Genomic DNA, 17,111 nt, shown 5'->3' on the forward strand with positions numbered 1-17,111 from the left:
TCCACCCATCTGAAAACTTTCATGCTCTCTACATGTACAGTTTACACAAACCTCTGTCCTACATCAGTGGACAAATCATGTTTCTCCATAGTGTGGGTTTTATGGGGTGCAGTAATGCTTCAGCACAGGTTAAAGGGTTTCCAACATTGTTTCATTTGCTAAGGTTTCTCTCCAGTATAAAATCCGTATGACATAGAGTAATTTTTTAAGGAAATTAAAAACATTTGCTGCATTCATTACATTTGTATGGTTTCTGTCTACAATGCATCCTGTGATTTTTGGTAATCTGTAAACTCTGCATAAAAGCTTTAGCATACTCTTTACACTTCTAAGGTTTCTACCTTGTATGATTTCCCTGATGCACAGTAAGATGTGAGTAACAAGTAAAGGATATGTTTCATTCCTAACATTTGTAAGGTTTCTGTCCAGAATGAACTCTCTGATGTTTAGCAAGGTGGGAGACCTGTACAAAGGCTTTACTGCATTCTTTACAACTGTAAGGCTTCTCCCCAGTATGAATTCTCTGGTGCACATAAAGATTTGAGGAACTTCTGAAGGATTTGCTGCATTCATTACATCTGAAAGGTCTCTGTCCAGAATGAATTCTCTGATGTTCATTAAGGTGTGAATCCCACCTAAAGGCTTTTCCACATTCGTTACACTTGTAAGGCTTCTCTCCAGTATGGATTCCCTCATGCACCTTAAGCCTTGAGGAATAAGTAAAGGCTTTGCCACATTCTTTACATTGGAAAGGTTTCACTGCTGTATGAATTCTCTGGTGCACTTTAAGATATGAGGAAGAACTGAAGTATTTGCCGCATTCATTACATTTATAAGGTTTCTGTCCAGAATGAGTTCTCTGATGTCGATTACATTGTGAGTTCCAGTTAAAGGCTCTGCCACATTCTTTACACTTGTAAGGTTTTTCTCCCGTATGAATTCTCTCATGCATAGTAAGAATTGAAGAACAACTGAAGGATTTTCTGCATACTTTACATTTGTAAGGTTTCTGTCCAGAATGAATTCTCTGATGCCGAGTAAGGTGTGAGCTCTGCTGAAAGGTTCTGCCACATTCCTTACACTTGTAAGGTCTCTCTCCTGTATGAGTTCTCCGGTGCACACTAAGACTTGAGGAACAAGAAAAGGATTTGCTGCATTCTGTACATTTGTAAGGTTTTTGTCCAGAATGAATCATCTTATGTTGATTAAGGTGTGAGTCCCACTTAAAGGCTTTTCCGCATTCCTTACACTTGTAAGGCTTCTCTCCACTATGAATTCTCTCATGCACATTAAGACGTGAATAAGAAGTAAAGGATTTGCAACATTCTCTACATTGGTATAGTTTTTGCCTAGAGTGAATTCTCTGATGCCGAGTAAGGTTTGAGGACCACCTAAAGGCATTTCCACATTCTTTACATCTGTAAGGCTTCTCTCCTGTATGAACTTTCTCGTGCACCTGAAGATACGAGGATCTAGTGAAGGACTTGCTGCACGCTTTACATTTATATGACCGCTTTCCAGCAGGGACCCTCTTGTGACTTTTTAGTTGGGAAGACTGACGAAAGCCTTTCCCACATTCTTTACATTTGCAACTTTTCTCACCAGTGCAAATACTCTCATGTTTAATCATTTTTGAGAAATGTTTAAAAGTTTTGCCACATTCTTTATATTTGTAAGACTTCTCTCCAATGTGGATACACTGCTGCAGAATAAAGTCTGACCACTCCTTGAACACTTGCCCACATTTGTTACGTGGGTAATGGTTTTCTGGAATCTGAGTTCTCTGATCTCCATGTACTGATCCTCTGTTCCACTTTTTTCCAGGTTCTGTAGATCGACATGTTCTCTCTTGAATGTAACTATCTTGGCGATTATTTAATAGAGAGTCCTTCCTAAAGGCCTGCTTAGCTTTACTGTACATGTAAGGTTCTTTTTCACTGTCTACACAATGACATTCATTAAGTAATGATGGGTGAATATAGTCTCTCTGATAGTTATTAAAACTGCAAGTTTTAGCATGAGCAGGAATTACTTGCTCATGGAAGAATAATGAATCCATGGTCAAGGATTTTTCAAATTCAATGTACTTACACATTTTTTCTTCATTACAGCCTTGGTCCTCAGAAGCACAGGAATGTATATCTAATGCACTGCTGTAATTAAAATGATTGAAACTATTATTTGCACCATGGCCCTCCTCAGTTTTAAGATTTTCCAAGATTTCCTTCTGAGAAACTGGATGATGTCTCAAAACTGGATGATGACATTTACTCACAGAAACACGTTCTTCTGCAACAGTAACTGACTTAAACTGGGCTTTGTCCCCAGTCACCCCAGGCTGCGGGTCCCCACGGACAAGGAGGGGCTTGTCCCGGGGGCCCCTCCCGTGGCTCTGCACTCCTCCGTGACGGCCGTCCTGCCCTCCATGCTCAGCCTCCCCGTCCCTGTGTGTCCTCAGGTGTGAGTCCCCAGGGTCACAGCTGCCACATCTTCCCAGGAGCACTCTTCGGAATGAGTCTTTTATGGCTTGCTGGAGTAACAATCCTTTTTTGTAATGAGAAGAAAGTGCTGAAATATATAAAAATATCAAATTACCCCATAAGAAACAGTCAAACATACTTTATAAATCTTATAAAAATTTGTACTGTACATATATTTCACTGAACATTTATCTACACAACTGTTCTACACCTGAAAGAAGTAACATTGTGTAACTATAGTTCAATTTTAAAGTCACTCTGCTGATGGTAAATATATGCACACATATTGAGACTTATAATATCATTATATTTAAGCAGCAAATACTTCCAATACTGGCATCGAGTTTAATACTCATGAATCACTTAATGCATTTGTAAGAAGATACAATGTGCCACTGCTACCATTAGGTGTTAGGCAGCATGCATACCAGAATACTCTTGCTACCTGAAATTATTACCATTTTTTAAGAGATTGCTATATACTTTAAATATGCTATGTAATACCCAAGAAAAAACACATGGAAAATGCTCAAATAGAAATGGGACAGGAAAAAAAGTACGACGGTAGAAAAAATCCCTATACACAAAGGGAAGCAAAGGCAGACAACATGGAAAAGAAGCCCAGAACACACACAGAGTAAGTTTACAGAAAGGCAACAAGCATGTTTGCCTCCCCTTCATTAATTAAGTTTCAAGGGGCTAAAATCCCACAGAAAAGAGGAAGAGAGGCTGTGTGGATTAAGAAGACAAGGTCCAAATACATGTTATCTATGCAAGACTCACTGTAGATCTAGAAAAAGTAAGATGTAAAATGATAATCAATACAAAAGGTAACCATGAGATTGGAAGAGTGGCCATTTCAGTTAAAACAGACTTTGCAAAACACTATCACGGGACAGTGACAGCCATCATGTAACGATCAATGAGACAGTCACAGGGAAGTATCCAAAGTATAAGTACTTCTGCATCCAGTATCAGAGCTTCTACATAAAGGAAACAAATAGTGACTGAATTAAGCAAACAGGAACAAAATAATAATGAAAATTCAATATCCCACTTTCAATAATGGGTAGAACACCTGGAGGAAGAGCAATAAGGAGACAAGAGGACTGAAGAACAAAAGAGGGTAATTAGATATAATAAACATGCAGAACCTCACCGAAGAGCACAAAAAACAGTCCTCTCGATGTTAAATGGCACAAAAAACAGTCCTCTCGATGTCAAATGGCACGTGATGGAGGACAGATGACACATCAGCCCACAAATTAAGTCTAAGTAATTTTAGGAAAATACACATCTTACAAAAAGTAACATTTCTCTTTTGGGTATTTTCACTAAAGTATAATTCATATGCAGTATTGCACTGATGTCAGATGCACAACAGAGCGGCCTGACGAATACAGACAGGACCAGATGCTCACCACTATAGTGTACCTTCCCTCAGCCACCAAACAGAGCTATCACAGCGTTTACTGGCTATACTCCTGTGCTCTACTTGCATCCTGTGTGTGGTAGTTACATGGTGGGTTAATATACAGAAGAAGCAAGAATATACAATGGGGAAGACACAATTTCTTCAGTAAATGGTGTTGTGAAACCTGGACAGTACATGCAAAAGAATGAACTGACATCACTGTTTTATACTATTCAAAAGAATAAACTAGATTATAAAAGGCTCAAATATATGACTTGAAACCATACAACTCCAAGAGAACAGGGCAGTTAACTCTTCATTATAAACATTACTAATGTGTTTTCTGGATATATCTTCTATTGGCAAGAGAAACGAAATTAAAAAGTAAGAAAGTGGGATTATTAAAAGGTTCTGAAGAGTAAACAAAAAAAGTCAACAAAATTAAAAGAAAATGTACTGGGCAGGATTATGAATTTGCAAATAATTTATCTCCTATGGGCCTAATATCCAAAATACAGAATGAACTCATTCAAGTCAAGAACAAAAAAAAGAAATAATCCAACTAGAGACTGGCCAAAGGATCTGAATAGACTGTTTTCCAAAAAAGACACGCAGATGGCCAACAGACATATGTAAAGATGCTCAACTTCACTAATCATCAGGGCTATCACCTCACTCCAGTCAGAATGGCTAATATCAAAGACTCAAGACATAATAAGTGGTGTTGAGGATGTGGTAGAAGGGAACCTCCCACACTTCTGGTGGAAGAGCAAATTGGTGTAGCCACACAGAAAGCAGTACAGAGATTTCTCAAAAAACTAAAGGCAGGAAACACTTCATGAACATCAATTCCACTACTTGGAATCTGCAAAAGAGAATAAAATAACCAACTTGAAAAGATACATGGACCTGTTGGTTTATTGCAGCATCATTTACAATAACCAAGACATGAGAGCTACCTATATCCAACAATAAATGAGTGGATAATGATGTGGTTTATTATAATGGAATATATCACTCAGTTATGAAAATGAAGGTAACCTTGCCATTTGCAAAAACACAGATAGACAAAGAGTGCATTATGCTAACTAGTAAGCCAGACAGAGAAAGACAGTTACCTTAGGACTTCACGTATATGTGTGATGGAAGAAACAAAACATAAGAAGTAGACACAAAAACAGAGACAATGGAGTACCGATATCTTTTGTGGGATGTGAGGGGCACGAGTATGGGTGAAATAGGGGAAGGGGATAGAGAGGTAGAAACTTCAAATTATAAAAAACAGTAGTATCACTTCTGACCATGATAGACTGAAACTAGAAACAATATCAGAAAGAAATGGGGGAGTCCATAGTACTGCAGGAAGTAAACTGCACGCTCTTACACCACCAATGTTCAGAGATGACACAGGCAAAGAAAATTAGAGCACATCTTGAGACAAATGAAAGCAGACACAACATACTAAAACATACGGGATGGAGAGAAACCAATATTAAACAGGGAAATTTATATCAATGAGTGCTTATATTAAACAATGAGAAATATCTCAAATCAACAACCTAATTCTACACATCAGGAACTGGAAAAAAACAACTAAGTTCAAATTCAGCACAATAAATAAACAATGTTAGGCAGAAATAAATGAAATGGAAAATAGAAAATCAGTAGGAAGAAAAAATAATGAATCTGGCAGTGGCTTCTTGAAAAAAAAAATCAATACTGAGAATCCTTATATAAATTAACAAAAATAAACTGGAGAAGACTCAACCAAAATCAGAGGGTAAAGATGAGACAACACAACTGACAAAATAAAAATGGACACTGGAGTTTTTCTAGAAAAACTATATGCCAAAAAATTGGATAATTAAAACAAATAATAAAATTCCAAAAACAAAGAACTAAGACTGAATCTTGAAGACATGAATACATAAATATACCAGAAAAGAGATTAAAAACAGCACCCCATAACTTCTCAAGAGACTCCTTTTCAATTGGGTGTGGCTTCACCTGATAATCCTATCAAATACTGACAGAAAAATTAACACCCATTCTCCCTACAATCTTCTGTAACGTAAGCAGAGGGATTATTTCTAAACCCTTTCCTATAAGGCCAACACACACACACAAACACTATACTAAAGAAGTGTGAAACACTACATTTCTGAAAAGGAAATAAACTGATCCCATTAATAACAGCATCAAAAATAATAAAATACATAGGAATAAATTGAACTGAGGAGGCCAAAGATTTCTTTTCTGAAAACTCTAATACAACAATTGATGAAATAAACCAAAGACAAAAATAAATGGAATAGTATCCTATGTTCATGAACTGGAAGGATTAATACTGTTAAAATGTCAGTACGTCCAAACACCATCTACATACTCAAGACAATCGCTATGGAGATTCCAGTATTATTTCTGTAATTAGAAAAGACAATCCTAAAATTTATGAGAACCCACAAAAGACCCCAAATAGCCAAAGAAATCCTGAGAAAGGAAAACTAAACAGGAGTCACCACACTCTGATTTCAAGGTGTATGATAAAGCTAGTTATCAGATTAGTATGGTACCGGCAGGGACAGACAAACAGACCAATGAACCAGAATCCAGAGCCCAGATACAAATGGAACCATGCTGGATCAACTACTATTTTATAAGGGTGCCAGGAATATTCAATGAAGATAATCTTTAATAAATGTTGCTGTCTACTTGGATATTCATACATGAAAGAACTAAACTAGTATAAGACCTTACCCCATTCCCAAGAATTAACTTGAAATGGATTTAAGACTTAAATAAAAGGTCTGAGACCATGAAACTCCTGTAACAAAACAAAGGAAAGAAGCTCCTTGACATGGATTTTGGCTATGTTTTGGATGTGACACCTAAAGCACAAGCCACAACAGCAAAATTAAACAAATGAGACTACATCCCACAAAAAAGCACCTCCATGGCAAAAGAAACCACCAACAAAGTGAAAAGACAACCTATGGAATGAGAAAAACTACTGGCAAACATTCTGTCTGATAAGGGGTCAATATTCAAAATACATAAAGAACCTATACGACTCAATAGCAAAAAGAGAAATGACCCAATAAAAAACAGGCAAAAGACCTGAACAGACATTTTTCCAGAGATCTAAAAAAGGCCAGCAATTAAAAGAAAGATGATGAACATCACCAATGATAGGGAAATGCAGATTAACACCACAATGAGACAGCACGCCAAGCCTGTTAGAATGGCCATCATCAAACAGACAAGAGCTAACAGCCTGGTATAGATGTGAAGAAAGGGAACTCCTGTTTACTGCTGGTGGGATTGTAAACTCTTACGACCATTATGGAAAAAATTGGAAGGATTCTTAAAAATTTAATAGAACTACATCATCAATGAACAATTCCACTTCTGGGAAAATACACAAATGAGAAACTAATTTGTAAATATCAGCAACATCCCATGTTAATAGCAGCATTATTTTCAATACTCTACACATGGAAAAAATCTAAATGTCCATCAATGGATGTATTGATGAAGAAGTTGCGATACATAAAGGAGGAGTACTATTCAGCTATTAAAAAAAAGGAAATCCTAACATTTACGATATTATGGATGGACCTTGAAGGCACATATATATAACTGCTGGAGAAACACAAATGCTATATGATCTCACTTACCTGTGAAATTAAAAACAAACTCACAGAAAAAAAGACACTAGTGGTGACTGGAGACAAAGGACAGTGGCAGAGGGAACTGGGAGAAGGTGGACAGAAGTTAAAAACTTGGCAGTTGTCAGGTAAATGAGAACTAAGAAACATATAGCAGGAGGTCTACAGCTCACACTGCTCAATGCTGGGAGAGTTAAGAGGGGAAATCCTGAGAGTGGTCATCACTGAAGGAAATTTTTTTTTCCTTCTTTATTCTTTTCTTTTTATTAAATCTATTAAAGATAGATGTTACCTAACATGTGCTAATCATTTCACAATATGTCAATAAAACCATCCTTCTGTACACCTTAAATGAACAGTGATGCATGTGAATTATTTCTCAACAAAACTGGAAAGCACACACATGCGAATGGAACTGAACTGAGGCCCAAACATAAGGCTGTGTGGAGACACTCAACTAATATTTGATAAGGGATGCAAAATACTCACTGAAGAAAAAAGAATCTCTTCAATAAATGCCACAAGGAAAACTGGATATTCATATGCAGAAGAACACAACTCAAGACCTATTTTAACCTACTCATAAAATAAATTTACCTTGAGATGTATTGAAGACTTAAATTTAGACTTGAAACCGGAGGCAGAGCCAACATGGCGGCGTGAGTAGGACAGTGGGAATCTCCTCCCAAAAACATATATACTTTTGAAAATACAACAAACACAACTAGCCCTAAAAGAGAGACCAGAAGACGCAGGACAGTGGCCAGACTGCAGCTACACCAGCGAGAACCCAGCGACTGGTGAAAGGGGTGAGATACAAGCCCCGGCACCGCGGGACCCGAGCGCCCCTCCCCCCAGCTCCCGGCGGGAGAACAATAGGCAGAGCGGGAGGGAGACGGAGCCCAGGACTGCCGAACACCCAGCCCCAGCCATCCGGGCCAGAGCGCAGACACAGTACATGCCCAGGGGGCCCTGGATACTGGGAGAACAGGGGGTAAGACCTCAGAGCGGGTGCTGAAGCTGATGCCCCTGTGACAAAGAAAAGCGGGGGCTTTTTGAAAGTCTTAAAGGGACAGGGACTTAACAGCTTGACGGAAACAACCCAGGTCACAGTACAGCAGCTGGAAATTACAGGGAAAACCGGGTGCACTAACCCCCTGGGCAACAGCTCTGAGACCCCTCACGGAGGCAAACAGTCAAGCAGCCCCCCCATCCATCACCCCACCGGGCGCTGCGAAAGCAGAGAAGCAGCCTGAGACAAATTCCGCCCACAGAAAGGGAAATTTCTCCCTTCCGGCCAGGCAAGACACAAAGACCCACTCTACACGCAATTACCCAACACAAGCCACTAGGGGTCGCAGTTGCCCCAGTAAAGAAAGGCCAGTAGTAAGTGAAAATTTTGGCCCTCCCAGCTGACAGTCAATAGCACCTGTCAACATGAAAAGGCAAAAAAATATGATCCAGACAAGACTAACCCAGACAGCTTCGGCATCTGCTACATCTTCCCCTGAGAAGGAATCTGGGGAGATAGATTTAGCCAGTCTACCTGAAAAAGAATTCAAAACAAAAGTCATAACCATGCTGATGGACTTGCAGAGAAATATGCAAGAACTAAGGAAGGAGAATTCAGAAATAAAACAAGCTCTGGAAGGACTTCAAAACAGAATGGACGAGATGCAAGAGACCATTAATGGACTAGAAAACAGAGAACAGGAACGCAGAGAAGCTGATGCAGAGAGAGATAAAAGGATCTCCAGGAATGAAAGAATTTTAAGAGAGCTGAGTGATCAATATAAAAGAAATAATATAAGAATCATAGGCATTCCAGAAGAAGTAGAGAGAGAAAAGGGGATAGAAAATGTCTTTGAAGAAATAATTGCTGAAAATTTCCCCAAACTAGGGGAAGAAATGGCCTCTCAGACCACAGAGGTACACAGAACTCCCATGACAAGGGATCCAAGGAGGGCAACACCAAGACACATAATAATTAAAATGGCAAAGATCAAAGACAAGGACAAAGTATTACAAGCAGCCAGAGAAAAAAAAAGGTTACCTACAAAGGAAAACCCATCAGGCTATCATCAGACTTCTCAACAGAAACCCTACAGGCCAGAAGAGAATGGCATGATATACTTAATGCAATGAAACAGAAGGGCCTCGAACCAAGACTACTGTATCCAGCACGAATATCATTTAAATATGAAGGAGGGATTAAACAATTCCCAGACAAGCAAAAGTTGAGGGAATTTGCCTCCCACAAACCACCTCTACAGGGCATCCTACAGGGACTGCTCTAGATGGGAGCACTCCTAAAAAGAGCACACAACAAAACACCCAACATATGAAGAAGGGAGGAGGAGGAATAAGAAGGGAGAGAAATAAAGAATCATCAGATTGTGTTTATAATAGCTCAACAAGCGAGTTAAGTTAGACAGTAGACTTGAAACCATGTAACTCCTGGAAGAAAAGATTTGGAGAAAGTTCTTTGATATTGATCTTGGCAATGATTTTTCAGATATGGCACCAGAAAACACAAGCTTCAGAAACTGACAAGTAGGACCATGTCAGACTGGCAAATCAAAAGCAACCCAACAGCTAAAGACACAATAAAATGAACAGGCAACCTAGAGTGTGTAAGGAAACATTGTCAGGCCACATATCTGATAAGGGGTTAATATTAAAAACACAGGATTTCATGTAAGCCTATAGGAAAAAAATCTGGTTAAAAAATGGGCAAAAGACCCATACAGACCTTTTCCCAAGAGGGATTTCAAATGACCAACACACATGGAAGGAGGTTCAACACTGCTACTCGTCAGGGTAATGCCCGTCCAAACCACAGTATGATAACTCTTCATACCTGTCCCAATGGCTACTATCAAAGAGACACAAGGACTAGTGAGGCGCCAATAAAAGAAGCGAGCCCGTGTAGTGCTGCAGGGATGTCAACTGCAGCAGTCACTCTGGAAAAGAGTTAGGAGGACTCTTAACAAAGTAAGAACACAACTGCCATATAATCCAGCAATTCCACTTCTGGGTGTGTATCTGAAGGTGATAAGATCCGGACTGCAAAGAAATATCTGAATCCACATATTCACTGCACTGTTTACATTAACCAAGACATGGAAACAAGCCAAGGGTCCACCAACAGATACATGAAATGTGAGATGCACCTCCACACGCACGTGCACACACACAATGGAATCCTAGTCAGTCATCAAGGAGGAAGCCTGCCATTTGTGACCATGTGGATAACTCTTGAGGTCTTTATGCGAAGCGAAGTAAGCCAGAGAGAAACAAATACCACGAGATGGCACTTACATGTGGAATATTTTTTAAAAACCTGAAAGAGATTGGTAGTTGCCAGGGACCACAGGAAGGAGGAAGCAGAGCATGAAAGCTGCACCGACCTCTAAGCACAAGGTGAGCTGACTACCCGGGACACAGTGTTCAACAGGACCCTTTGAACTAGGCCAGAAACAGAAGTTTTACAAGGTACTGCTCATAAATAACAAGGCATCTTGTTGACCAAACAGGGACCACAAAAATAAACTGTCAGAATGCACTTTGCAGAGATGGGCAGTTATGAGGGACCAGGAGTCGTTTCCCCTGGAGGCGCCAGTAAGTTAGTCAACAAGGCATTAGTGAAGCGGCTCAGCCTCTCAGGGGCAGTAGGCAGCTCTTATGTCCTTGTCTTCCTCCATCCAGGTCATGAAATGCCCCCCACCCACTCCTTTCTCGTACAAATTCCTTGCTTCCCTGCACAGGGGCGACACTTTTTCTGGTTGCTGCTCCATCTGTGCTCCCCAAGTGGCAATTCCAAGACCCCAGATAAGACCTTGTTCTTTCTCGGTTTTCCCTGCGGCTTCTCCATCACTGTGGATTTCAGGACTGAACATGGGGTGAACATACTTTATGCCCCTGAACTCGGGAAGTACCATGAACCTAGGGTGAAGGACGCAGGTCGCTGCAGAGAGGGGAGGTCTAAGTCAAAATACATCAGGAAAATTGTCTCTACACCAACAAACCCCCAATTTTTCCCCTGAATTCAGGGATCTGACACACTTTCATACAAAGCTGAAGTTTACGGGAGCCATTCCATCAACTAAGAAAATAAAAGCTTTAGAAATACCATTTGACCCAGGAATCCCACTCCTAGGAATTTACCCTAAGAATGCAGCAGCCCAGTTTGAAAAAGACAGATGCACCACTATGTTTATCACAGCACTATTTACAATAGCCAAGAAATGGAAACAAACTAAGTGTCCCTCAGTAGATGAATGGATAAAGAAGAGGTGGTACATATACACAATAGAATATTACTCAGCCATAAGAAGGAAACAAATCCTACCATTTGCAACAACATGGATGGAGCTAGAGGGTATTATGCTCAGTGATATAAGCCAGGTGGAGAAAGACAAGTACCAAATGATTTCCCTCATATGTGGAGAATAAGAACAAAGGAAAAACTGAAGGAACAAAAACAGCAGCAGAATCACAGACCCCAAGAAAGGACTAACAGTTACCAAAGGGAAAGGGACTGGGGAGGGTGGGAGGGAGAAGGGAGGGGAAGAAGAAAGGGGGCCTTATGATTAGCATGTATAATGTTGGGGCGGGGGCACAGGGAGGGCTGTGCAACACAGGGAAGACAAGTAGTGATTCTACAGCATCTTACTACGCTGATGGACAGTGACTGTGAAGGGGCATGTGGGGGGGACTTGGTGAAGGGGAGAGCCTAGTAAACATAATGTTCTTCATGTAATTGTAGATTAATGATACCAAAAGAAAAGAAAAGAAAAGAAAATCTTTAAATTTGGATTAGGAATGCTGGAAAGAAGCTCTTATCCTCACCCACAGAGACCAGGTTGCTGTAGTTCTCCTGCATCACGCTCCTGTACAAGGCCCGCTGGGCAGGCGCCAGGCATTCCCACTCCTCCTGGGAGAACCTGACGGCCACGTCCCCGAAGGTCAACTGTCCCTGAAATGTAAAAAAAATAACAAAGGAACACAAATAACATGCCAAGTGGCTATGAACACAGTTCATAGTATGACTCAAAATGAGAGTGAAAGGTAAGATAACTGGTTTGGGCTTGTATGAGTGACCTGAAGCATTTGTAACACAAACAATAGTCTATAATGTTCCTTTAATGTTGAGGAAATAGGATGATGTAAATCCATAAAACCAGTATAAACACTGTAATTACATGGGAGATAAAATACGTAATTGAGGAATCCATACAGGTATGTATATTTTTAAGTGCTAAATGTATAGCTTACCTGTAAAGTTGTGCATATTTCTCAAAGGCAAAGTCATGGTGTGTTACAAGTGTACCTATCAAAATTTAGTATGTAGAACAATGAAGATATCCTGATCTTTAAAGATCTCACTTTAAAATGCAGATGAGTCAGGTGTTTCCGGGTGGGTCCTGAGTTTCTGCATTTCCAGCAGGCTTACCAGTGATGGCTAAGGACTCTCCCTCCAGGGGCCACATGTTTTAATTACAGAGCAGTGAAATACCACGGGGAAAATATTCATGGGTGACTTTGAACTATTTTATGGCAAATGCAGTCTCTTAGATCATAGCAAGAAGGGCACCCGCAATCCATTGAGAACATTTACTGTATGCTAGATATTTCTCTAACAGCTTTTCATGAATTTATGCATAATACACAAAAATAATCCATGAGAAAAATACTCTTCTCACATCCAGTAAATGGTAGAGCCTGGGTTTTTACCCACTTAAATAACTTAGAATTTATCAAGAAGAATATACAGATTTGACAGTCTAGACACCCTGAAATGTGGTTCATAGTCGTTTCCTAAACTGAGTACAGGAATATAAACAAATGAACCAAACAGCACACACCTGATCTGGGGACTTTTACATTTTGCACACACATCCATGTATTAAAAGTATACATGTCAAAACTAATATAATTGAAAATTTTATTGTCAGAAAATAAGAAATATTTTCAATTGCAAAAACTAATAATCATGCATGGATGGATGCTTTTCCCACCTTTTAAATACACTATGGAAACCCACACACATGATAAAAACTGCCCAGAAAAGCAGCAGCCAAAGCTACTGTTTAAGTCTATCACCTTCACATTTTTTGCTACACTTATCATAGGTGCCAAGTTATGTTTTAGAATTTTAAGACACTAATACATATATTAAATATATGGTTCTTGTTCTCTCTGACAATTCAAAAAGTAACAAGAAGCAGTAGACCTGCGACTGGAGTGGGAAATGAAATGCAAACTTTCATACCTGAGGCTGCCTCCACTTTGAAAAGCAAGTACCTCCAGGGAACAAAGGAGACCCCCCTTCATTTTACAAAGCAAAGTAAAGCAATGGGAATCTGAGAAGGGAGTTCCTAGACTAAATGAGGTGGTGTGTGAACATCTCTCAGCAAACCCCTCTGAGTCCTGAATGATAACCGGAAATTACTAACGGGAGGATCTGGCCCAGAGCCCCCGAGCCAGGTGGACAGACGAGAACATCTGCCCTAAGAGCAAAACTTGCTACTGGCTGCTCGAGGCCCACAGGTCACATCACACATCACTGCTGTGATACTGGGGGGGGGGGGGGGGGAATCTATTGCAATTTGAATCCAATTAAGAGAAAACAGCACTTTTATTGGCCTTCAATGTCCTGTAATCTCTAAAGCAAGTCCTTCATTAGCATTCGCTCTGAAATCAAGGCTTTGTCACAGAACTTTCTTGAGTTATTCTGGGCCACATACCCACCCTGTTTATTGTTTCTTTAACCTGGTCTGCCCAGAGATGGAGCATCCAGATGGGATCTAAAGTTGCAACTTCTCTGCCTCCCCTGACACCCAGGCTCTGATCCCGTCCTCCCCGGGAATGTCTGATTCAACACCTTCTTCCCTTGATCTGACAAGGGAAATTGTTCAAATACTTGCAGGACAGTAACGCAAGGTGACCGTTGCTCATGCCCTACGGGAACACAGGCACCCTGCAGAGCTCACCTTACTGTCATAAGCACACGAGAAACAAAAGTAGCTGAAAATACATCATTACAGAGGAATATGGATGTGGGGAAGTTGGGGTTCCTATGGCCACGATCCTCACTGAACTTAAACCACCTGATGATGCAACTGGCCTGTTGCTAGGCTACCGCTTCCACACCTTAGGCAATAGCCATTATTGTGCTGGGCGGAGGCAGAGACGCTAGTGCTCAACCTACCCCCCTACCCCCGGGAGAACAAGCCAGGTAATAAACCCTTTCACCCCAAAGAGCGTTCTGACGTCAATTGCTTTGGTCACATTGAATCCACAGCGAACTTGCCCGGGGCTGAAACCCACTGGCAAGACAATGGGACAGAGAGAACTAAAGGTCTTAAGTTCTAAACGAATGATAGGTCAAGAGAAAAGGACACAGCTCCCTGGGACACGACACTGCCCTGAGGAGCTGCCATTTCTCCCTCCTCCTGCTTTGGGCTTCGGTCTCAGGCAGCATCATATTAAGTGGAGAGATCACACCTGTCTGGAGAGTATGGCCAGAAAGGCAGCAGCAGAGCCTCTTCGGCTGCTCCCACCCACCCACAGAAAGAAGGATCAGGAAATGCTGAGAACGCCGCCTTTTGTGTCCTTGGACTCAGAAGCAAAGTGGGGACGAGGAGCCCTGCAGGGAGACCAGCCCTGAGCTCCTCCCTCCCTGTCCTCCGGGGGCTGATGGGGGGGTGGGCTGCACTGACCTGCCCCTTGCAGCTCCTGGGGAGCAGAACCTGCCTTTTCCTGCCATGAACAGCACTCCCTTCTAAATTCTCCAGGAGCCCTTGGGTTCCACCTCGCCTCCCCTTGGGAACACCTGGAGCCCCTCATTAGACCACATCTGCTTCCACCGAGACCCACAGACAGGATCTATGTTGGGGCACAGGTGATGTTGCCTACAACTGGTCCTGATGTTAATGGGAACGGGGAACTCTGAAGCTAAGCAATCCTGCCGCAGGTTAAGGTGCACACAGATCCCATGGGGCTGTTCCCCCCAAATTCATTATGGTTCTGCAGGTTTGAAATGTGGACCCAGAAAGGCCCAGCTGGTGTAGGTGTTGCCCATCCCAGACCCATTCCCAGCAGCACTGGGCTGGAGATGCAGACCCCGCTCCCCTGAGCCTCTTGCACTGACCATCTTATCTCAACACAGGACTGTTGGTCCGCCATAAGGACCGCCACTTGGTGCTCTTAAAGATCTCTTCCTTTGCTTGCCCTTTACAGCTTACACAAGGCAGGGAAGGCAGTAGTGTCTGAGCATGCCTGTGTTAGGGGAACAACGTAAGATTCTACACCTCTGTGGTGTCCACTGAGCATCTAGCTTGTGGCCACGATGCGGTTATGGTGCAGTGAGCTGGACGCTCAGGGACGTGATATGAGATGCACTCCAGTACCCTGGGGGTTGGTACCAAGGGTCCCACAATTCCTGTGAGGAGGTAGATTCTGGGCCCCTCCTTCTGCCTTTCTCCCCCATCAACTGTTTTTAATGCCTCTGTAGGACAAGAGCTACATTTGAATGGAGTGAAGCACAGAATGGAGATTGGCTAACAATTCAGAGGGATTTTTCATTCTCTTTACTTTTCTTTATAAAAAGGTGGTAACTGCTTAAAATTATAAGAAACTGTTCAATGGTTTCCCGAACTGCTACGTTATACATTCCCATCAGCAATTTATGAGGATTTAAATTTATCCACATTCTCACTCCCATCCGGTGTTATTTTTAAAAAGACATTCTAAGAGGTGGAGCCAACATGGCGGCGTGAGTAGGACAGTGGGAATCTCCTCCCAAAAACATATATACTTTTGAAAATACAACAAACACAACTAGCCCTAAAAGAGAGACCAGAAGACGCAGGACAGTGGCCAGACTGCAGCTATACCAGCGAGAACCCAGCGACTGGTGAAAGGGGTGAGATACAAGCCCCGGCCCTGCGGGACCCGAGCGCCCCTCCCCCCAGCCCCCGGCGGGAGAACAATAGGCAGAGCGGGAGGGAGACGGAGCCCAGGACTGCCGAACACCCAGCCCCAGCCATCCGGGCCAGAGCGCAGACACAGTACATGCCCAGGGGACCCTGGATACTGGGGGAACAGGGAGTAAGACCTCTGAGCGGGTGCTGAAGCTGATGCCCCTGTGAAAAAGAAAAGCGGGGGCTTTTTGAAAGTCTTAAAGGGACAGGGACTTAACAGCTTGACGGAAACAACCCAGGTCACAGTACAGCAGCTGGAAATTACAGGGAAAACCGGGTGCACTAACCCCCTGGGCAAAAGCTCTGAGACCACTCACGGAGGCAAACAGTCAAGCAGCCCCCCCATCCATCACCCCACCGGGCGCTGCGAAAGCAGAGAAGCAGCCTGAGACAAACTCCGCCCACAGAAAGGGAAATTTCTCCCTTCCGGCCGGGCAAGACACAAAGACCCAGTCTACACGCAATTACCCAACACAAGCCACTAGGGGTCGCAGTTGTCCCAGTAAAGAAAGGCCAGTAGCAAGTGAAAATTTTGGCCCTCCCAGCTGACAGTCAATAGCAC

At 42.0% G+C, this 17,111-nt stretch overlaps 1 protein-coding gene across 1 annotated transcript in view; it reads right to left on the reverse strand.

Moving 5' to 3' along the window:
* Nucleotides 1-215: 215 nt before the first annotated feature.
* Nucleotides 216-17,111, reverse strand: part of LOC118909941 (zinc finger protein 345-like) — a 42,504-nt gene continuing 25,608 nt past the window's right edge. Inside the window, exons 2-3 of the mRNA XM_057496388.1 lie at nt 12,414-12,540; nt 216-2,568 (exon numbers count right to left, since the gene is read on the reverse strand). Of these exons, the coding sequence (XP_057352371.1) occupies nt 404-2,568; nt 12,414-12,540 (2,292 nt within the window). The 3' untranslated portion in view covers nt 216-403. The remainder of the gene's footprint in view (nt 2,569-12,413; nt 12,541-17,111) is intronic.

This window comes from Manis pentadactyla (assembly GCF_030020395.1).
Source record: "Manis pentadactyla isolate mManPen7 chromosome 15 unlocalized genomic scaffold, mManPen7.hap1 SUPER_15_unloc_1, whole genome shotgun sequence".
In the NCBI taxonomy this organism is placed as follows: domain Eukaryota; kingdom Metazoa; phylum Chordata; class Mammalia; order Pholidota; family Manidae; genus Manis; species Manis pentadactyla.